This window comes from Trichosurus vulpecula, chromosome 7 (assembly GCF_011100635.1).
Source record: "Trichosurus vulpecula isolate mTriVul1 chromosome 7, mTriVul1.pri, whole genome shotgun sequence".
Lineage (NCBI taxonomy): Eukaryota > Metazoa > Chordata > Mammalia > Diprotodontia > Phalangeridae > Trichosurus > Trichosurus vulpecula.
The window spans coordinates 195292576-195316791 of record NC_050579.1 but is presented as its reverse complement, the minus strand read 5'-3'; the positions used below and the strand labels follow the sequence as shown (position 1 = coordinate 195316791).

The following is a 24216-nucleotide window of genomic DNA, read 5'->3' as shown; positions in this document are numbered from 1 at the left end:
GGATGTGAGAAAATTGAAACACTGCTACATTATTGGTGGAGTTGTGAACTGATCTAGCCATTCTAGAGAGCAATTTGGAACTATGCCCAAAGGGCTATAAAAATGGGCATACCCTTTGACCCAGCAATACCACTTCTAGGGCTATATTCAAAAGAGATCAGACAAGTGGGAAAGGAACCTGTATGTACAAAAATATTTATAGTAGGCTCTTTTTGTGGTGGCAAAGAACTAAAGGAATGTCTATCAATTGGAAAATGGCTAAACAAATTATGGCATATGAATGTAACAGAACACTATTGTGTTATTAGAAATAATGAAAGTATTGTTTATACTACACTACACTATACTATACCAAACTATACTATACTATACCAATGTTAAGGCATTGTTTCAGAGAAGCCTGGGAATACTTGTATGTACTATTTCAGAGTTTAATAAGCAGAACCAGGGGAACAATTTATGTAACAACAACAACAACATTGTAAAGATAAATAGCTTTGAAAGACTCAAGAACTTTGATAAACATAATAGCCAATCACAATTCCAGAGGACCAAATGAAGCATGCTGACTAATTCCTAATATATGAGACTCATGGTACAAAATGAGACAATGTTTTTGGACATGAAGAATTTTTTTTTGCTTGACCCTGAATATTCGTTACAAAAGTTTTGCTTTTCTTATTTATTTTTCAATGGGAGGAGAAGTAAGAGAAAGAGAATATATATATTTATTCATTGAAAAAAATTTGATTTGAAAACTAATCTAATTCAACCTTCTCCTTGGACTTCAGTTTCCTCAATTTTAAACAGGTAAGTTATTTGTCTGTGGTCACACAGATAACAAAAGAACTAGAACTAAAGCTCAAATCTTTTAACTTCTACTCTTGGGTCTTTCCATTATGTCACTAGGGAAAAACAAAAGGAAAAGTAAACTAAGGGTTTAAAATAAGGCCACATCTGATTTAAACATGGAAGACAAAAACAATTTAGTTAGGAAGGTAAAACAGATTTGATCAGAGACTTAAAATTTAAAACAAATACAATTACACCTATACATATGCTTATATACACAATGTTTTCTCAAGGCAAAAGTTTTTATTTTAAAAATCCCAAACACCAGTTTTGATTCTATCCTAACACACGCCTTTCAGATAAAAGTAAAAGGGAGAACTGGCCCCTAACCAACTGATTGTTTCCACCAGGATATAATCTGTTTATGTGTTAAGAAAGTGTTAAAATTCAGCAGTTATATTATTAAATGTTAACAATTTTTTCTCTGATGGAATTAGAGAAATAGCTTGGTATTAGCCAGCTGAAAATTGACTATGCCTCTAGAAGGTCTTTAAAATGCTGAGTTCTCCAACTCTGGACCTAGTGCAAGCTAGAACAAGGCTTATGGAAGAGGTTCTCTTGCCTATACCTGAGGGAAGCAGAAGAAAAGAGGATTTTTCTGCCTGCTCTCCTCTTACTGGCCATGGCACTTTGAAGTTGGGCTTTTTAAGCAGAAGAAGGCCTTGCATCCAGCAATGAACAAACACCTTCCACACAGAGAAGTAGCATTCAAATAGCATTCAAGAAGTAGGATCTCTGGCAGAAAAGAAAAGAGCCAGTGATGGACTCAAGAAAGAGTTAACTCTGGCAATTAAGAATTGAACTCTGAAGAAGTACAGATTCTAGACGCCCAGAAAAGCAATCCCCTTAACATATAAACTGATGAGAGAGGGAGGCAGGGCTCATAAGAATTATGCAAGCAGAGAAGAACATCATGGCCCTAGAGCTGTGGAGGCATGATTTACACATGTGAGACTTGCCATCATTGTACTCCAACTTTGTACTCATTCTTGCCACGTGCATTGTGTATATTTGTGGGAGAGTGTGCCCCAGGTTTATGGGGGAACTCTTTTTAGCTATGGTTTTTATTGGGGACTTATGTCCTAAAGTTGCTGGATTGCAGATTCAAAGGGACCTGTTAGTGACATAACTGCTTTTCTATGAAGACTCAGACTGTGAATATGAATGCAAGTAGGGAAAATAGGTCAGAGGGGATGTTAAATAAGAATAAAATGACTTTGCATGTTTAGTAAATGTTTCTTGACTGAAGTTGGAGAAAGGTGATTATCCTAGTTAACTCTCTGAACTACAGCCTTTCTCATTTTTTTCGATAGCATTTACTTTATAGTGCTTGTCAATTTTCCAGTGTTTTCAAAATACCTGAGGCTCTAATGTAATTGATAAGCAACATAAAATAAGTGGTATTGAAAGAAATAAGAGAAAGATTGTAGTTATGAAAATTAGTTAGTATAATCACCTTTTTCCAAATTCAGTCAAGAAACATTTACTAAATACACAAAGAGCCTTGTGCTTTGCACTGGGAATCAAAAAAGATGCAACACAAACCCTGCTCTAGAGAAGCTTATGGTCTAATGGAGTGAACAAGACATATAAAAGCAACTGTTATCAAAAGCATGAGAAATGCAAAGGAGAAATTCCTGTAAAGTGCTATGAAAATGCCTTACACTTAATATTAATTCATTTAGCTAGCTAAAAATTATGCTATTGATTTTTAAGATCTGTCACTTAACAGTTTCTATTATAGCTTAATGAACAAATCTGTTTTCATGTTTATTTCATGAAATACTTTGTTTTTGTTTAGAGAGGAAAGTATTATTTCCAATAGTTCAGAAGACATTAAAATTAAAGTGAACATGACTATTTTGTCCAATGGATCTATAATAGGGAAGTAATTTCTAAAGAATCTCAACTGCTGAGGCTAAAGAGATGAAAGGAGTTCTATTTTTAAAAAACAACCTAAATCTAATTCAAACACTTTCTATTAAATAATATTCTCATTTGGTTTCCAGAAGAAATTTAACAAATATTTTACTTACCAGCTGCAACATGGTCAAGTATCGTTTCCACCACAAATATTTCTGAATCCACGGGCCAAATGCAGCTAAGCCATAATATGAATACATAATCACATGGATAAAAGAATTAAGCTGAGCTCCAAAAAATGCTGTTGAAAAACAGAAGTGATAATTATAATATTAAAATGGTTTGTTTGGTTTTTGCTACTTCTCAATCTTAAATGTTATAATAGCAACTCAATCAGAACCTCAAACTGAAATTTTGTTGTTATTAGATTTTTATAAGAAAGAAGCATATTATTTTAAACTCGTGCCTGGAAGCTTTATATATGAATTTATTCCAAATTTTAGGGTATGTTCTGGGACAATACAAATCCAGCCTTATCTCCTAAGCCTTCTATGCACATAAAATTGTAAAATGGTAATTATCAGACTAATGCTAAAATAAATCACTCTAATAGCTTCAAATCATCAAAGATTAAATAAAGTTCATTATATTTATCTAAAGAAGGAAAGTGCAAAAAGAGAGGTAGTCTAGAGTAGTAGAAATAACACAGGACCAGTTATAAAGAGTGGTAAGTGGTAGGGACCATCATCCTACAGGTGGACCTGGTGAAGACCCAATGTGGGGGTACAAATGGCTCCAGTAGAAGCAGCCCAGGGTGAAGTGGGCCGATGGGTCCCCCTTCCTTCCCAAGGAAGAAGAAGAGAAAGAGGGAGAGTGACAGTGATTTTCCCTTCTCAGCAGCTAACCCAATTAATGTCTTAATTGTTAAATTTGATGGCCTTTTCTCAGTCTTTATCCTCATTGACCTTTCCACAGAACTATCCTGTCTTCCTAGATATTCTCTCTTTTCTGGGTTTTCATGACACTCAAACAGTTCTCCTTCTACCTGTCTGACTACTCCTCAGCCTCCTTTGCTGGGTCATCATCCCTATCACGCCCCTAACTATGGGTGTAATAATAATATCTCGCATTTGTACAGGCCTTTAAGGATTGCAAACTGCTTCCCATTCATTCTTTCATTCAATTCTTACAGCAATCTTGTGATGTAGGTGCTGTTAGTATCTACATTTTATAGAAGAGGAAACAGAGCTCCAGTCCCACATCACCAACTGCTTCCTGGACATTTTGAACTAGACGTCCAAAAGACATCTTGTCCAAACATGTCCAAAACAGAACTCATTTTCTCCCTTTCCCCAAAATCCACCTCTCTTCCAAATGTCTCTATTTTTGTCAAGGACACCATCATCCTTCCAGGCTCCTAGGTGGTTAATTTCAGTGTCATACTTGAATTGCCAAGTCTTGCCAATTTTACCCCTACAATTTCTATCCTACCCACTCTCTTCTCTTTATTCACACAGGCACCACTCTAACTGAAGCCCTCATTAACCTTTGCCTAAATTATTGCAATAGCCGCCAAACTGGTTGTCCTACCTCAAGTCTATCCCTTCTCCAATTCACTTCCACAGAGCTGGTGAAGTAATTTACTTAAAGCACAGGTCTGACTATGTCACTGCCCTATATCACTGCCTTATTCAGTAAACTTTGGTGACTCCCTATTACCTATAAAAATCAAATATAAACTCCCCTGTTTAGCTAGGTGAAATGAGATGAAAGGAAACTGCAGATGACCTGGTCAGAATAGCACGTGTCTTCCTCTAAACTGCATTTCCGCAGCAGATGAAGGCAGATCGAGGGAATAACAACAAATTTGGGTTTGACAAGGTGCAAGTGGTGATAGGATCAGGGTACAAGAGACTCAGAGGAAAGGGCGGTGTATAGAGTCAAGAATATAAAGGGCAGGATATAAGTCCTCAACAGGAGTGACGGACTGGTAGAATAGGGATGAACAGAGAGATTAGTGGTCATGATGGAGTTTCAATGTTTAGGCAGACAAGAGTAAGGCAGAGAGGGAGAGGTGGAAAGACAGGAAGTTTTCAATAAAGGAGGGAATTTCAGAGTTCATAAACATGGAGTAAATGGATCTATAGCTTATGACGAGAGCTAAGAAATTATTGTCCTTTGTGACTGTCTGAGGTGAAGAGAAGGAGCATCTGGTACTGGATCAAGTAGCCAAGGATGTGGTTCTTTTTTGAGAAGAAAGCACAAGAGGAGATATAGGATCTAAGAGAGATTGTTAACAACAATATAGGGAGTCTAAAGAGTATAAAGATAATGAAAGATAGGGAAAATAAACCCAGAGAGGGCTAAAGTACATGGGAATGAGTTTGCACAATAACAGAAGCTTTCACCTCAGCAGAATGCAACTTTGAATCACCGGAACAAGGAGAGTAGGTGGCAGAAGAACCTGGAGCCTTCTTCACACTTGACCTTGAATACTTATTAGAAAACATTTGAAAAGATAATGCTAATACAAAAGCCTCCCCCAAGAAGAAGTTTTAACATTTGAAATCTGATAGCAGACAAAATAGGTGGTTACTAGCTATTTTAAATAAGAATGGTCTAATTTCCTAATGGAGATGTGGATGTTTTTCAAATGTTGTAAAGCAAATTTTTTTTGTTGTTTTTGTTGTTGTTGTTCTTCTTCTTGTCCTCCTCCTGCTCTTCCTCCTTCTCCTTCTGTTCCTCTTCCTCCTCCTTCTAAATCAGACACATGACTTCATTGGTATAGAGAACTCTCTAGGAGGAAACTTCACCTAACAATGCAGATTTGCACCTGCCCTATAACATTATTAGAAAGTTGCCTGGGGACTCTGTAAGGTCTAGGGATCTGTCTAGGGTCACGCAACCAGTATGTGACAGAAGTTAGACTTAAATATGGTTTTTTCTCATTCCAATACTATCTATCCACCATTCCACATTCCCTCGCACATTTTATTATTTGGTAGTGAGATAGTAAAGGTATAATATTTTAATCAAAATGTGAATTTGTAAATGGTGTAAGGTCTCCATCAAAAACTAAAACACCAGGAAATAGACTAGTAAAATGTAGGTAGATAGATTTGGTTAAATGTTCTATTTTAATACCACTAGGTTTAAAATTGCCAGAGTGGAGTACTTTTAGCAGCAAGGAAGTTTTATAAATATTCTATAGCTTCTCCTTAGTAAATACTTGAAATTAGAATGCAGACACAATCTAAAATATCTAATTTGGGCATTTATGTAAATGAGGAAATGGACTTGGACTCTCAATTCCATATAAAAAATATTTTAAGTCATGCCATTTTTGTGTTAGTGTAGAAAAAAAAATTGTTCAATAATATTCATGGCCTTACCACTTGAACTCCAAGGAATAATGCTAATGTTATATGAAACATTGCTTGTTTAAATGGAATCAATGCATTTATTTTAAATAAAACTTTTCAAAAATAATTCATGTGTGAATTAAGTTCATTCTCTCACCAATTATAATAGGATGACAAGAAAAAAGTAGAAATAACTACACTATTTACTCAGTACTTTATGTTCTGAAAACTATACTGCTTCAGGCCTACATACCTTCATGCAAACCAAGAAAGGCTTATAGACTGCAGTCTTTCACAATCCCAGATAGTCTGGTCTTTCTCTGAAACATTCTCGATTCATCTGATCCTCAGAAGACTAGAGCACTTCTTAGGGTCATATTAAAATTTCAGAAGCTCTCTAGTATTGGTTTACATGACTTAACACTCTGGATAATGTCTTGTTTCCAGATATTCAGGGTAATCCCAAACCACTTTAAGAAAAGATATGAACTTACACAGCTGACCTGGGGGACTTCAGACTGAGGATATATATCTTGGTGACCTTTTGAGACTGAGGCACTGGAAGGGCACCAGAACAGAAGGTTTTTAGAACAGAAGAACCAGAACAGATTATCCTTAGGATTATCTTGCTCTGAGTCTGTAAAATGGGATACAAATTTCCAATGGCTAGAGAAAGGGGCACAGGTCAAACAGTTCTCCACCATGTGGTTTTTCTCTTTGGTGTTGAACTAGTCATAAATGTGACCCTCTTAGCGTTAACTGACATGTCTATAAGGTAATAAGTGCCACATTCAGACAAAACTCCAATTCTCCATTATTTTCCTTAAGAAAATTTATACATATTTATACATATTTCATGCAAATATGTTGATTTTCTCCATTCACTGAAAATTCTTAAAAATGCCCACCTTGTCCTCCTGCCACCCACTTAATGCCGATCCACCATAATGTAAACATGGTACAGTGATGATACACATGCAGGAAAGATACTTGGTTGTTTTTCTTCCTCAGGATGAAGAACACTGTATCCAAATACTCAACTCCTTTCGACACAAAGTACCACCACAGAGCCGCAGCTATCTGCAAAAGGAGGAAGATAAACATGTTGGTAAACACAAAACACCATAGTGTAACTATGCTTATTTCAAATAATTCCATGAATATTACAGGATATGTTACATGATATAGATGCTTTAAGGATTATACAAAACACAAAGCTTATTTCCCCCAAAAGATTTGCTGTCAAAATATTTATAGCATGATACAAAGATTAATAATCATGTCTAAAGCTGGATGAACCCAATGTTAAAAGAACATTTCATTCTGCCAGATATCTGGATGTTTTCTCTATACAGTGCTAAATGAATATAAAACAAACCAAAACCAATACAATTTTCTCAAGCTCTTTGGCCACACTTTTCAACAATTATTATAGAAATTTATCTTAAATTACTACAGAAATTTAAACCTTAATTTTCTTTGTAAATATATAATTTGGGTACATATGCCTAGTATACATCATAATGTAGATACTTTATATACATATACTTTATCATAATATAGATACTATATCATATAATATACAATAAAATATAATATAGTTGCTATATCATAATATCGATACTTTAGCTAAATGTATTTTAGCACAATATATGGTCTCTTCTTAAAAAAATTCAGCAATTAAGAATGAAATGGTTTGTATAAATTGAAACCAGAGGCAATAATCACCAGCAACAACATCCTGAGTGCTTTATAGTCTACTTTATATGTATTTTATATACATTATTTTATTTGATTCTTACAATAACCCTCTGAGGTAAACAATGTAAGTAGTAGCCTGATTTTGTACATAGAGATAACACAGATAAAAACATCTGAGCTAGAACTCAATCCCATGCTCTTTTTCCAATATAGCTGCCATCAAAAGCTCATAGTATATATTTCTTTGATAATTAGATAGGTCTGTGATTTCATTGATGTGCATATTCCCTTCAAACATATAGTCATAACATTCATAACAGATTTTCCAATAAATCTGCCACAGAAGTCTAGCCAATGTTCTGGAGAGCTTCATCTATAGCCCTTAACTTTGTACAGATACCAATAAAGACAACAATTTTTTTTCAATCACTATGCACCTAGACCATCTTCCTTCTCTGCACCCATCTTACATTCTCTGATGATATACTTTATATTGCCTTTTCCCCACAATCTTCATTTGTAATGTATTTCAGTCTGCTCATGCCCACAATTTTCCTCCAATGCCTTTAGGTAATCCTAAAATTTAATTTTTCAGAGACTATTGTATTCTACAATTTGTATCTATAAAATAGCACTATGAGAATTTAAATGTAAAAACTATGAACCTTTGTTTCAAGGACAATCTCTGAGTCATTGAAATAACTACATAATTTCCTAAGGGCCATGCAGTCCATTCTCTTTATTTATTTATTTTTGATGTTTAAGGGGAATTGATTGATTAGGTTGATTAGACTGACTGATTAGAATTATCACCATAGACAACACTTGGTTTTGACCAGGACTTCTTTCCTGAATATATATTTTTTGGTTTTGGGAGGGGGGGTTTGGAGGGCGGAAGGCAAGGCAATTGGGGTTAAGTGACTTGCCCAAGGTCACACAGCTAGTAAGTGTGTCAAGTGGCAGAGGCTGGATTTGAACTCAGGTCCTCTTGACTCCAGGGCCAGTGCTCTACTCGCTGCGCCACTTAGCTGCCTCTTTGAATATATTTTTAAATGAGCTTTCAAGGTCATGATCTCTAAATAAATTTTTTTTTCACAAAGGTGACATTTAACTAGTTTCTCTCAGTTCTTCCTTTTCTGGACACAAATATTTAAACTCTGACTAATGATTTTCTTGGGTTTGTCTTCTATGTAAGGTTTCATGAAAGTAAATCATGGGATGAATTTTGAGCCTTATTCTCCTTTGCAAAGTCTTTGTGATAGTCATATGAATCATATAAGTTCTCTCTTGCACATTTTCTGATTTCTCTAAAAAAAAAGAATGTTGGCTTAATTGTCTGCTATCTCTCTCTCTCTCTCTCTCTCTCTCGCACACACACACACACACACACACACACACACACACACACACTTTTTTTTCCCTTCTACATGGGCTGTAATCAGGGCTGTTCTCTGAATGAAACGCTGCCATGTGATTCACATTTATAGGGTTTTTTCCCTATGTAAAGCCTCTGTTGCATAATGAGATGAACTATACCGCAATGATACATTTATAGAGTTTTTCTCTCTCTGTAGTCTACAGATATGTATAAAAACTTATAGATACACATAAAACTGTAGATGCATTTAAAAATTTGGTTGGCATCTGAATTCTCTTCCATATTAATATGTTTATAACATCTCTCCTATATGCATCCTCTTATACTTAGATAAACTTGATATATATTTTAAATCTTGTCCAGTGATCACATTTATAGGAATTTTCTCAGACAATGGATTCATAAGACTCAATTTACTCAATACCTTAAAATTGTATTGTTTCTAGTAAGGAACTTGGTTTAGTCTAGCTGCTTTCTCTAAGGCTATATGCATTTCCTCATATAGTAAATCCAAGATTGTGATATTAAAGTCCAAATGTAATGTTTCTACTGTCACTTATGGCAAAAAGAGTATGTCATGAAAATCTTTAAAGATATTTTATATTTTTCATCTGTTGTGCTCTTTCCAATTTTTCCTTAAATGCCCTTAGAGAATTCTCTAAACTTGTTTTCTCCTTTACTTCTTTTTTGTTGTTTTATGAAGTGATATTATGATTTTGCACAATTTGCCTTTAAGTTTATATTCTAAACTGGTGTTGTTTTTGGCTGATATCTCTCTCTATTTGACAAGGAGATCAAGTGTTTACTAGCTCTTTTGGCTCTTCCTCCTTATGGTAAATGATTTGCATTGTTTAAATTTCCTTAGGAAATTGTTAAAATCTGTGTCCATATCTGTTCATTAATTTTCTATTTTTCAGTACCAATAGCCTATTTAAATAGGTCAGCTTGGAGTTGTTTAATTATACATTATATCTTTTGCTCATTTCTATTCTTTCTTCTTTGTATACTTTTTTTTGCTCTAACAACTAAGTGGTCTACTCAGGAATGACTCCCACTTCAATAAAGGCTCATTTCCTGTATGTTAAATATAATTTCGTTTTTTGTCATTGCAATCTAGTATTCATCATAACCAGCACCTACCAACTCTGTTTCCTCAGGAATAATGTGTAATAGTCAGTTAGTCAATAAACATTTATTAAGTGCCTACTACATGCCAAACACTGTGCTAAGAGCTGGGGATACAAAAAAAGGAAAAGATACAAAAAAAACTCCTTTCAGGAGTTTACAATCTAATGGGTGAAGGCAACACTCAAAAGGAAGATGAAAAGCTGGAGGGGATGGGTCAGGGAGAGACAGCAGTACCAAGTGTTGGGTCATAAAGAAATCCAGAGAAGTATAGCCTGGTGGGAAATGAGATGGCTAGCCTGAGTACTCTTCTTAAATGGAGGTTCTCTGAGAGGCTCTCCACTTTCTCCAATCAGAGGGATGGAGGAGCTATAGGGGTAAGGCGTACTGAAGCAGTGTGAGTTCCAGGGTTGATATAATCTTGCAGGATGATAAAGCAGATAAACATGAAGCTCTATGTAGTCTAAAGGACTTTGGCTTCTCTCATTTTTTTATTCTCAATCACAATTTCAACATCTTTTTTATTTTTGCCATTTTCTTCTATGCCTACCTTTGCATTAAAACTCTTAAGTAACAAAGAACATGCTAATTTAATTTGGATGACTTTACCTAGTTTCTCATAGAATTTCTCTACCTCATAATCTTTTTAAGGAGATGTAAGTACATAAGTTGCTATTATTTTCATAGTAATGTTCTGCCAGTGCATATTACAAGCCTTACAATAGGAGGTAATCTAATATTCCATGAAATTATGTTATTTGTTGCCTCTATGTGGAATAAAACCAATTCTACTGGCTCTCATTTTCTTCTCTAAAGTGCATCTGTGAGCTCTTTCCCTTTAGCTGCAACTTTCTTTTGTCTTCTGGTTTCACTGATGGTGAGAACACCAAAATTAATAGCATTTCATTTATTCCAGTAGTGTGTCAACTGTTCACTGAACAAGTATCTCACATTTAGAGAACCAACAGTTAAGTTAATGGTTACATATAGTAAAAATATTATGATTCTCAACAGCCTTTGCCCCCTTTTGCACCACAATGCCACAATCATTAGGAAAACAAAACAAAAAAGGAGGAAGTAGTTGCATAGAAATGAAGGTCATTTTATATTTTTCCTTGGTTCATGGGATGCCATGGTCAAAGAATTTAGGTAAGCTGTAATTCAATAGTCTCATCCTAGTATACTACCGTAAATATTTTCCAAGTTGTGGATATGATCCTTGTTAAATAATGTAGGGTGTTTTTTTTTCTCCATCTTGCATTAAGCCCTATTAAGACACCAGATGGTACAGAAAGATTACATTATAGTCTAAGATTAAGGGTCTGTGAGAGGTGACCTCTGTAATATTTTTAAGTTTTTAAATGAAACAAAATATAATCTTTTCTGAAAGAAAACATTGTAATCTAATATTATTTTTCCTGTTAAGTGCTTATATCTTTCTTTAAGTAGATGATGCAATATGGAAAGAACATGAAGTAAACATTAAGAGATTTTAAACTAGTACGTAAGTAAAATCTGTTTTTATCCTTTGGCTATTTAGGAGCTTGACACAGATTCTTTCACATTCAGGCTTAAGTGTTTAAATTTGTAAGGTCCCGTGTATTATGCCTACACTTGTTCTATGTAAATGTGATCATTCTTTGTTTGAAAACAGTTAAAATTTAAAGTTAAAAAAAGATAAGTCAATGTATAAAATCAGAGAAAATACCTATTCAAGGCTCAGGATTACTTACTGTAGAGTTTAAGTGCTTGAAACATGCATGAAAATGGCTGGGGTGGGGAGAAAGGTTTAAACAAATTAATTACAGTAAATCTATACTTTAAAAATTCCCAACATCACATTATTTAAAGATGTTTGAACATGATTATTTGTCGTAAGTAAGTATTATCCAGATGGTAACATGTCTCCTGATCTACTGTTATACTCTTGTATGATACTGGACTATTTGCATCTAAAATGTATAATTCCTATATTTGTTTGTACACTACTCTCAGAATCACCAAATAGGCTGAGGGAGTAAAAACTATTTGATTGGTCACAGTTATAGAAATGATTTCCAAAATTATTCTCTGAGTAAAATTAATTCCATTTTGTCTAAGTAAGTAAATTGCAATCACTATATATCTTTGAATAACCAACATTTATATTTTAAAGAATTCATTATGGTATGATAATAGTCTTCTTTTAAGACTTTTAATGTAAAATACTTTTAAAGAATTAAATGGTATCAATGCTTTGCTAGTATATTTATGGCTAGCAGTATGTAAATTTGGTTTGAGGTAACTCTAATCTCTATGAATGTCAGACAACCCAATAATCCTATTAAATCAGTAATCTTCCTCCTTGGGAAGTTTCAAGTGCAACATGAGAGTTAAAAAAAGAAATGGTTTCTGACATATAATATGATGTCTACCATGCATCTGGTTTCAGGGGTAAGTGTAATACAAGGAAAATTACGAACCCCTGAGAAACCCCTAGCTACTGACAAGCACCCCCAGAAAGAATGGACTCGGATATCTTTGGCATTTAGCAAACCCCTTGGGACTCCATGACTCCACCAAGGAATGTCAGTAGATAGGACCATCCCACTGAAGGATAACCTAGCAGACCCTGTCTAGCAGATATCCCTGGGGCTCCGTGACTCCACCAAGGAATGTAAATGAGATTATCCCACTAGTATGATAACCTGACTGAATCTTTTGATCAGCCAGGACCTTTGTTCCTCTTTTCCCCCCCACTATGTACCCCCATATCCTATATAAGGCAAGCCATCACCCCAACACATTTGCCATTGATTTGTAGTACCGTACCCCAATGGCTGCCGGCTAATAAATTCTCCACTTAAAACTTATACTCTGTGGTGTGTCTCGCTCGCTTCTGGTACAACATAAGGAATCTGTGGCTTCTAGGCCACATGTGGCCTTCTAGGTCCTTGGGTATGGCCTTTTGACTGAGTCTAAGTTTTACAGAACAAATCCTTTTATTAAGGGGATTTGTTCTGTGAAATTTGGATTCAGTCAAAGGGTAACACTTGAGGACCTAGAGGGCCACATGTGGCCTTGAGGCCATGGATTCTCCACCCCTGGTTTGGTGCTCAGTAGCTTAAAAGATGATGCTAATCTAAAGTGTCTCTAAGTTTTCATATTTGTGCATGCACTCATTCAATTAATATTTACTTCGAGTTTACTACTGTCAGATTGCTTAACATCATGGGGGATATAAAAAAAATGGAGGAGTTTATGACTTAGTTAAGTTTACAGTCTAGTAGATCTAAGCTACACCATAAATTCATATATTTAATATGATATTAATCAAATAATGATTAATGACACTAAATAATTAAATTTAATATGATAGGCATATAACTTCTATGTTTGTCTCCTAAACTTTCTTCTCCTCACTTGTGTATATTTTAAAATTATTTCATTGTTCTTTTCTTTCTTTTCTATTTTTTCTATCATTATCTATCAACTCTTCCCCACTCCAACATAAAAGCCCTCTCTTGCAACAAATAAGAGTAGTCAAGCAAAACATATCCTCAGCTTGGTCATATCTGGAAGTAGCTCACTCTAGAGCTCTAGTCTATCACCTCTCTGCCAAGAGATGGCAAGAGATTTCATTACTAGTCTTTTGAAGTCATGATTGCTCACTACACTGATCAGTGTTAAATACTTCGAAGTTGCTTTCCTTTATGTTATTGTAGTCACCGCGTAAGTTGTACTCCTGGTTTTGGTCACTTCACTATATATCAGTTCACTTAAGGCTTTCCTAGGTTTTTCTGAATTCATCTTGTTTGTCATTTCTTATAGCACAATATTCTATTATATTCATTTATCAAAATTTGCCTAGTCATTCCCTAATATAAAAATATAAACTTTCCCCCAGTTATTTGTTAAAACAACAAAAGTACAATAAATATTTTTTATGTACCTTGGCCTGTTTTTTACGTCTTCGGGGTAATAGGGTATATACAGATTAGTGACTTTTAGAGCATCATCGTATCTTGCTATTCAGAACAGTTTGACCATTTTACAGCTTCACCAACAGTGAATTAGGGTGCCTGCCCTATCATTAGGAGCCTCCTTCCTCTACCGAACAAATGCTATTTTCCTGTTTTGTTATTTTGGCCAATCTAATGAGTATGAGATTGAAAGTTAGAGTTGTTTAAAATTGCATTTAAAATCACTCATTTGGAGCTAGATGGAAATTGCTTTTATTATTGTTGACATTAAGCAGTTTTTTTTTCATTTGAAAACAGTATGTTTCTATCCTTTGACCAACTGTCTACTGATCTTTTCAGAAAAGACTCTCATTCTCATTACTTGCAATACTTTTTCTATAGCTCTTGGATATCAGATGTTTATCAGAGAAATTTGCTACAAATATTTTCCCAGTTAATTGTTTCTCTTCTAATCATAAGTGTATTAATTGTTCTTGTGAAAAAAGCTTTTCAATTTTATACACAAAAAATTGTCCATTTTATAATGCTCTCCACCCTCCGGTTTTATTAACTATTCTTCTCTTATCCATAGTTGTGAAAGCTTTCTCCTGCCCTTCTCCTCCAATTTGTTTATGATGCAATTTTTTGTGTGTATTTAGAACATATATCTATTTTGAGCTGATTGTGGTACATGGTGTGAAACACTGGTCCAAACCTAATCTTTGCCAGAGTGCTTTCTAGTTTTCCCAGCAATTTTTGTTGAATATAGAATCCTTATCTCAGGAGTTGGAATCCTTGAATTCACATACACTATGTTAAAGATATTTAATTGCTCCTGGGTCTTGCTTTCCTATGAACAGTTAGGTGGCACAGTGGATAAAGTTCCAGGCCTAGAGTCAGGAAGACCTGAGTTCAAATCTGACCTTGGACAAGTCATATCTGTGCAGCCTTGGGCAAGTCACTTAACCCTGTTTGTGTCAGTTTCCTCATCTGTGAAATAAGCAAGAGAAGGAAATTGCAAACCACTTACAAAAAGTGGGACATTACTGAAATAACTCATAAATTTGCTTTCCTAGTCTGTAATGCTGAGTAACTTTTTCATTTTCTTATGTGCTCTTCCACTTTATTTTTTTTATTTAATAGTATTTTATTTTTTCCTCAATTACATATCAAGAGAATATTTAGCATTCATTTTTATCAGATTTTGAGTTCCAAATTTTTCTCCCTCCCTTCTTCCCCTCCCCTCTTCCTAAAATGGTAGGTAATTTGATGTAGTTTATACATGTGCTATCACATAAAACATATTTCCATATTCATCACAATTGTGAAAGAAGAAACAGATCAAAAGGAAAAAGACTATGAAAAAGAATCAAATACGTGAAAAAAACATCTTAGATCTGCACTCAGAGCCCATCAGTTCTTTTTCTGGATGTGGATAGCATTTTCCATCCCGAGTCCTTTGTATTTGTCTTAGATCATTGTGTTGCTAAGAGCTGAGTCATTCATAGTTGATTGTCACACAATATTGTTGATACTGTGTACAATGTTTTCCCGGTTCTGCTCATTTCACTTTGCGTCAACTCATATAAGTCTTTCCAGGTTTTTCTGAAATCTGCCTTTCATCATTTCTTATAGCACAATAGTATTCCACTACATTCATATACCATAGCCTGTTCATTCATTCTCCAATTGATGGGCATCCTCTCAATTTCCAGTATTTTGCCATCAGGAAAAAAGCTGCTATTATTATTTTTTGCACATGTAGGTCCTTTTCCCTTTTTCATGAACCCCTGGGATACAGACCTAGTAGTATTATTGCTGGATTAAAGGGAATGCACAGTTTGGTTGCCCTTTGGGTATAGTTCCAAATTGTTCTCCAGAATGTTTGGATCAGTTCACAACTCCATTAACAGCGCATTAGTGTCCAAATTTTCCTACATTCTCTCCAACATGTATCATTTTCCTTTTTCTTTTGTCACATTGGCCAATCTGATTAGTGTGAGGTGGTACCTCAGAGTTGTTTTTATTTGCATTTCTCTAATCAAAAGTGATTTAGGGCACTTCTTCATATGCCTCTATAGATAGCTTTGATTTCTTCACTGGAAAATTGACTGTTCATATTTTTTGACCATTTATCAATTGGGAAATGACTTGTATTCTTATAAATTTTACTCAAATCCTTCTATATTTGAGAAATAGGCCTTTATCAGAGACACTTGATACAAAGATTGTTTCCCACCTTTCTGCTTTCCTTCTAATCTTGGTTCCACTGGTTTTGTTTGTACAAAAGTTTTTAATTTAATATCATCAAAATTATCTATTTTACATTTCACAATGCTTTCTATCTCTTGTTTGGTCATGAACCTGTAAATCACTTAATTTCTCCTTTAAGAATTTGGATGCTATACTACTTAGTGCATATATGTTTAGTACTGATATTACTTCATCATCTATCATACCTTTTAGCAAGATGTAGTGTCCTTCCTTATCTTCTTTTAATTAGGTTTATTTTTGCTTTTACTTTGTGTGAGATCCAGATTGCTATTTCTGCTTTTTTTTAACTTCAGCTGAAGCTTAAGAGATTCTGCTCCAGCCCCTTACCTTTACTCTGTTTGCGTCTCTCTGTTTCAAGTGTGCTTCTTTTAAACAACATATTGTAGGATTCTGGTTTTTCATCCATTCTGCTATCCATTTCCTTTTTTATGAGAGATTTCATCTTATTCACATTCACAGTTATGATTACCATGTGTTTCTCTCCATCCTATTTTTCTTCCTGTTTGTTCACTCTCTCCTTTCACCCTTTCCCTCCTTGACAATGTTTTGTTCCTATCATCCAACCTTTACTTAATCTCCTCCCCTCCTTTCCCTTTTAGGTAAGATAGATTTCTATATTCAATTGATTGTGTATATTATTCCCTTGTTGAGCCTATGCTGATGAGAATAAGTTCAAGCAATGTCCATTGCCCACCCTCCCATCTTTCCTTCCACAGTAACAGATTTTTAGCCCCTCTTCACGTGAGATAATTTACCCCATTTTACCTCTCTCTCCCTTCCTTTTGCACCCGGTGTACTCTTCTTTCTCATCTCTTAATTTTTATGACATTCCCTCAAATTCACCTTATACCCATACCCTTTGTCTATGTATATTCCTTTAGACTGTACTATTAGTAGTACAATTTTTAAGAATTACAAGTATCATCTTCCCATGTAGGGATGTAAACAGTTCAGCCCCATTGAATCCATTATGTTTTCTTTTTGCTTTCTTCCTTTTTTCACCTTCTCTTGGGTCTTAATATTGGAGATCAATTTTTTTTGTTCAATTATGGTCTTATGAGAGCCTGAAATCTTTCTCTTTCACTGAATGACCATTTTTCCCCTTGGAGGGTTATGCTTAATTTCACCAGGTAGATGATTCTTGGTTGTAGCCCTAGCTCCTCTGCCTTCTGGAATATCGTGTTCCATGATCTCTGATCCTTTAAGGTTGTAGCTGCTAAGTCCTGTGTAATCCTGGATATGGCTCCCTGATATTTGAATTGATTTTTTTCTGGACACTTGAAATACTTTTTCCTTGCCCTTATAGTCCTGTGACTTGGCTATTATGTTCCTTGGAGTTTCTATTTTGGGATCTCTTTCCTGAGGTTCTGAGCTAGGGGTGCTAGTGTTAGTGTGTGGCATGTGCTGAGGGTAGTGGGGTGTTTTTATGTTTCCCTGGGGCTACACTGAAGCATGTGGAGGTCTGACAGCTGGAGGATGCCTCTTGGCCTGGGACTACACTGGAGCATGTGGTGATTTTTGGAGGTAGAGTCTGCTGGTTCTCCTGGCTATGCTGAGGCATGTGGGGGATTCTGGTGTTGGCATTTTCCTGCTCTACTACACTGGGGCTCAGGATCTCCTCCTGTTTTGATGAGGTGGGGCTTGCTGCTGGCTTCCTGGGATGCTTCCTGTCCTAGCCTGTGTTCTCTTTTTACTTGAGTGAGACAGACCTTTCTTGCTGATCTTCCAAGTTTCTTGGACTCAAAGATTGTTTTGCCCCATCTTTTTGCTGGTTCTGCTGTTCTGGGATTTATTTTGAGGTCCTATTTTATGGTTTTTTGAAGGTGAATATCGGACAGTTACAGCAATTTACTGCTTACTCCACCATCTTGGCTCCATGCAGTCTGCCCAACATTTCCATTTAAAAAAAAAACAGTACCAAATGGTTTTGCTGATTACTGTTTTGCTGTAAGTTTGAGATCTAGTCAGTCTAGGTCTCCTTCCTTCCTATTTCCCCCCATTATTTCCTTTGAGATTCTTTACTCCTCCCTTCCACCCAAAGAATTTATTATTATTTTGTTCTTTAAAGAATCATTTGGTTGTCTGGAATGGCAACAAATCTGTTAATTAACTTTGGTGGTAGTATAATTTTAATTACATTATCACAACTCAACCATGAGCAGTTAACTTCTCTCCCATTACTTATGTCTTCTGTTATTTCTGTTTTGTACTTGTATTCATTTAAATCCTGGATATATTTTGGTTGTTAGACCCACAAATATTTTATACATCCTGTAGCTATTTTAACCAAAATTTCTTTTTTAATGTCTTCATCCTGTGTTTTCTTAGTAATATAGATGAGGCTAATAATTTTTTCAGATTTATTTTGTCTTGCTAGTTTATTGAATTTATTATTTAAATTAATTTTAGTAGAATCTCTAGGATTCCATAAATAAACCACCATAACATTTGCAAAGGCAATGTTTTTGTTTCTTTTCTGCCTATATTCATTTCTTCATTTTTTCTTTTCTTATTGCAATAATTAGCATTTCTATAACTATATTAAATAATAATGATGATTACTTATCCTTACCTCATTCTTATTGGAAAGACCTTTAATTTTTCTCCATTATAGAGAAACCTAATTTTTCACATTTGCTATTATTTGCCTAATTAAAGAAAGGTCAGTTTATTTCTATGATTTTTACTCTTTTAACATAAATAAATGCTACATTTTGCCAAAAGTTCTTTTCTTCCATCTATTGAAATAATTGGGTGTTTTAAAAAATGTCTTTGTTATCAATGTCATTAATTTATAATTTTCCTAATATTTAACCAAGCCTTCATTTCTGGCTCCAATCTGACTTGGTCATGGTGTATAATATTTTAAATATGTCACAGTCACCTCATTAATTCTTTATTCATTAGTTATTGGTCAATAATCTCATTTTTTTCTCTTCTATTTCTTCCATGTCAGAATGTCAGAGCCATATTTGACTTAAAGAAGAAATTTAGTAGGATTCCCTTTTTGTCTATTTTTACAAGCAATTTATGTAATATTTAGAATGAATTGCTGTTTGAATAGAATGTACTTATAAATCTATTTGGGCCTGGGAGATTTTTCTTTGGGAGTTAATTTGTTTTATTCAATTTCTTTTGCTAAAATTGGGCTTTTAAAATTATTTCATGTTCTATTAATCTGAGTATATTTCTGTAACTATTCATCCACTTTCTTTAAATTGTCAACATTGTTGGCATACAATTGGGCAAAATAGTTTCTAACAACTTCCTTCACTTCTGGTCATCTGTTATGAAACTTCCTTTTTCATTTTTGATTTTGGTAATTTGGTTTTATTTGCCTTTGTAAAATCAAATTATCTAACACTTTGCCTACTTCATTAATTTTCCCCCCCAAAAAAACTAGCTTCTGCCTTTATTTGTAAATTAAATGGTTTTCTTTTTGCTTTCAATTCTATTAACCTCTTCTTTAACTGTCAAAATTTCTATTTTTGTTTTTAGTTTTGATTTGTTACATTTCTAGTTTGATTATTTGCATTCCAATTCATTTATCTAATTTTATTTTGTTATTTGGAAATATATTTTTCACTGACTGCTTTGACTGTATCCCAAAAGTTGTGGTATGTTTCATTGTTGTCATTTTCTTTGATAAAATTATTTACCATTATTGTGAGTTCTTCTTTGATCTCTACGTTCATTAGAACTATGTTATTTAGTCTTCATTTAATTTTAAATCTTTTTCATAAATACTCATTATAATTTTTATTACATTGAAGTCAGTAAAAGACTTATTGACTATTTCTCCATTTAGGTATACCAAAGACAGAAATGACACAGTCTCTCCCTTCAAGAGGCAGGTAGGTGTCACCATAGATAAGAGTACTGGAACTCAAGTTAGGAAGACCTGTATTTAAATCCTGCCTCTGACACCTACTAGCTGTGTGACCCTGGGCAAGTCACCTAACTGTTGTCTACTACAGCTGCATCATCTGTAAAATGGAGATAATAACAGCACTTTCCTTACAATGTTGTTGTGAAGATAAACTGAAATGACATGGTAAAGCATTTTTCAAACTGTAAAGTGCTACACAAATGCTAGATATTATTATTATTATTATTATATAATAGAAAAAAATCACTTCGTGCTTTACATTATTATCTCTGTAGGAAGATACACTCCCATTTGAGGGTGGAGGAAGTATGGATAGGGGATTTGGCCTTAAAAGATAAAATTTGACAGCAAAACAGTAACTTTCCAGTAAAACACAAGCAACGCTTTGAGTCATCCAAATAACTTCACTGAAAGCAGGATACTAGGCATTTCAGTAATTGCCAGTAAGATGTTGTGGGGTATAAGCCTAATCCAAGGGTTCTTGTTGGGGATGGGGAGGGGGATGTTGGAAGAAGAGGTGCATTTTATGATTGTTGTTTTGAACAATACCCCTCCATATAAAATTCTCCACTTTGGTCCCTTTCATTTAAGAATTTTTTTTAAAGTATTTTTTTGTTTAAGTATATGTTTTGGGAAAAACACAATGCTGTGCACAAATGCTGACAGTAAAGGTTGACTTTCCCTCAGAAATGGAAGTAGGGGCAAGGAAGGCTCCCATCAGGCTGTAAGTTTCTCTCCACTGCTAGAATTACGGTGCAGAGTTCTTGTCTTTCCAATAGTGACTTAAACAAGAAATAATCTATGCCTACCAGAAGATTATAATAGAAACTTAGTGTTGTTTGTTGTTGCTGTTATTTTTATCTCAGGGAGGATTGTTTGCTTGTTTAACAATGCAACTACAGAAAAGACAAGAAGCTAAAAAATGAATTGAGATGTAAGCAAGAAGGCCACAAAAAAACAAGATCACAGAAGGTCTAAAGAAAGTTTTCTTAATAAGCCTGCCTACCAAAGGGAAGTTTATTCATACATCAACATTATCCAATGTGAACACAAACAGGGACTGCTTTTAAAATGTACCTAAAAAATCATTCATTGTATGCATCAACTCCTTGATTTTATGCATTTAATACTCCAAGTGAGGCTGACCTATCAATTGAAACATAAAACTAAGATTGTGAGGAGTCCTCCCCATTGCTCTACGACAGTATTGCCCTCCACTCCCCAAAGAAACAAAGCATTAAACTCCTCAAGGAAGAACACACTTACTCTACTTATTTAGGTATAACCCAGATTTCTACCACCACAGTGTTGGGGATAGGGTAGGTTGTCAGGTAAGTGTTTGTTGACTTTTAGAGGTCACTAAAACCTTATTTTAGAAGACAAAACTTACAGAATTACTTCTAGTGTAGGGTTATACTAATTGTTTAATTCAATTAATATCATTGTTTTGGATGTATTTCTTTTTCAGACATATACTTATGTGAAGCAATATTTTTTTGGTTAGGTAATAATAAAAACAAAGAAATTACCTGCCTGATCCTATTCTAGGCTTAGTAATAACATTTTTAATGGCACAGATATAAAAATTAGTAAATAAAAAAGGAACAATTCTGCTAAATCACTTCAATTTCTACCACTTTTTATTATAGGTATTTTAGAGAATCAGCATTGAATAGAGGGCTAGACCCAAAGTGAGAATAAGAAACTATGTTAAAGCACTGCTTCTGACCTTTACTAGCTGTGTGACCATAGTCAGATCACTTAATCTCTTAGTGGCCCAGGCAACTCTACAGCACTGTAAATTACAGATGAACTATGGATCAGTGATAGAAGTTCCATAAACCAATGAAATCACAGGTCTGGACCCAAAACACATATAATTTATGAACATGAATATGCCTGAATAATTTTAAATGGTTTGTAGCAAAGAATTTAACTATTTTATCAATACGTTTTAGGTTGGAGAATGCTGATTTCTTTTCAATTGTACGTACTTAGTAACGACTGTATAACCAGTTAGCTCATTATATGTTATAATTCTCTCATGGATTACTATATTTTCTTTAGACTTTACCAGACACAAGATCCACTAATAATGCTTAAGTCATACCTTTCCATTAAAACTTTACTTAACTGTCCCTTCCAATACTTCCAAATCTTTTTCTGATCAATAAAACAAGTACAAATGGTTCAAAAGATGATGAAAATCAACACTTCACAAGTGATAAACTCCAGTCATAAATACACCTTTTGGTATATCCTTAGAACCATATGTGTACACATACACACATGTATATATGTATATATACACACACATATATGCATACATATGACTATGTTTAAGAGGAATATAGACTGTTGAAATAGAAATTCACTATAACATTAAAATGTGTTTTCATAGATTGCTGACTATAAATTTAGATCTTTTACTTAAGACTATTACTGATCAATAATACTTTAAATATACTTACCCTGACTTCATTCACGTCATCTGAATAATCCACACTCTGGCAAATATAGCTATATCGTGCAGCAGTTGATGCCAAAAATAGCTAGAAAAAAGGATGTATTTTTAGGTTAAAGTTTTAACAGTAAAGCATGTTTATATGTGTAATAATTTTTAAATGTTTGTATTTAAAATATAGATAATTACTTTGAGGGATAAAGATACAAAATATTTAAATATACAAACACACAAATTTTAAAGTAAAGAAAGAAGGCAGACAGACATAAAGCAAACTTTTATTCTAGCTTCTAGAAGGTAAAAAGAAAATGCTTTAAGGTCAGGAATACAGAGGAGAAAGTTCTAGGCTATTTTCAATAAATTCCACAGTGGGCCAGGAAATGCAAACCTGATAGGAAATAACAAATCATGGCAGTAGAAAGTGAAGTAAATGTGTCTAATTTATTTTTGTGTCTCCATCAGGGACTAACACAGTGTCCTACATACAGTAGGTGCTTAATAAGAGTTTAGTTTGTAGACTTTGAAGGTCAGTCTCTTGGATTGCAAATGACTCATAAATTTATATATTTACCACTCACCACTCTCCTGACCCCAAGTCTTACTTCTCTAACTGCTAGCTAAATATTTTCATTTCAAACTCAAAATGTCCAAATACAACTCATTTCCTTTCCCCCCTCCCATTTTCAACCCACTCCTCCTCCTAAATTTTCTGTTTCTAGGGCACAACTATTCTTTCAGTAACCAAGCTTACAACCTAAGAATCATCCTCAATCTGTCTCCCTCTCACTTATACCCCATATCCAATCAGTTGCCAAATCTTGCCAATTCTACCTCCACAACATTTCTTAATCTGTCCCCTGCCTTTCTCACACATAGGGCTACCACCCTCATTCAGACTTCTCACCAAAGGCAGCTAGGTGGAATAGTAGCTTGGAATCAGGACAGATGTGAGTTCAGATCTAGCCTCAGATAAGCTGTGTGGCCCTGGCTAAGTCAATTAACCTATTTGCCTCAGTTTCCTCATTTGTGTAATGGGGAAAACAATAGCAACCACCTCCCAGGGTTGTAGTGAGGACCAACTGAGCACTTGGCACAGTGCCTGGCGCATAGCAAATGCTATATAAGTTTTACTATTAATTTTATTACACTACTGCAATAACTTCTGAATTGGTCCTCTCGCTCCCAGTCTCGTCCTTTTCCAATTCCAAATCCACTCAACTGCAAATTGATATTCTTTGTTCAAGGCTCAGCTCATGGGTTGCTTCCTAAAAGAGAGTGTTTCTTAATAATAAGTATGATGCTAACAATGATAACACTTTGTGATACGAGCAGAGGTAAATCACTTAAGCTTTCTGAGCATTGGTTTA

At 34.6% G+C, this 24216-nt stretch overlaps 1 protein-coding gene across 1 annotated transcript in view; it reads right to left on the bottom strand.

The window, feature by feature from the left end:
* Positions 1-24216, bottom strand: part of ELOVL4 (ELOVL fatty acid elongase 4) — a 65547-nt gene that overhangs the window by 5628 nt on the left and 35703 nt on the right. Inside the window, 3 exon segments of the mRNA XM_036768282.1 lie at positions 2889-3016; positions 6986-7157; positions 22857-22937. Of these exon segments, the coding sequence (XP_036624177.1) occupies positions 2889-3016; positions 6986-7157; positions 22857-22937 (381 nt within the window).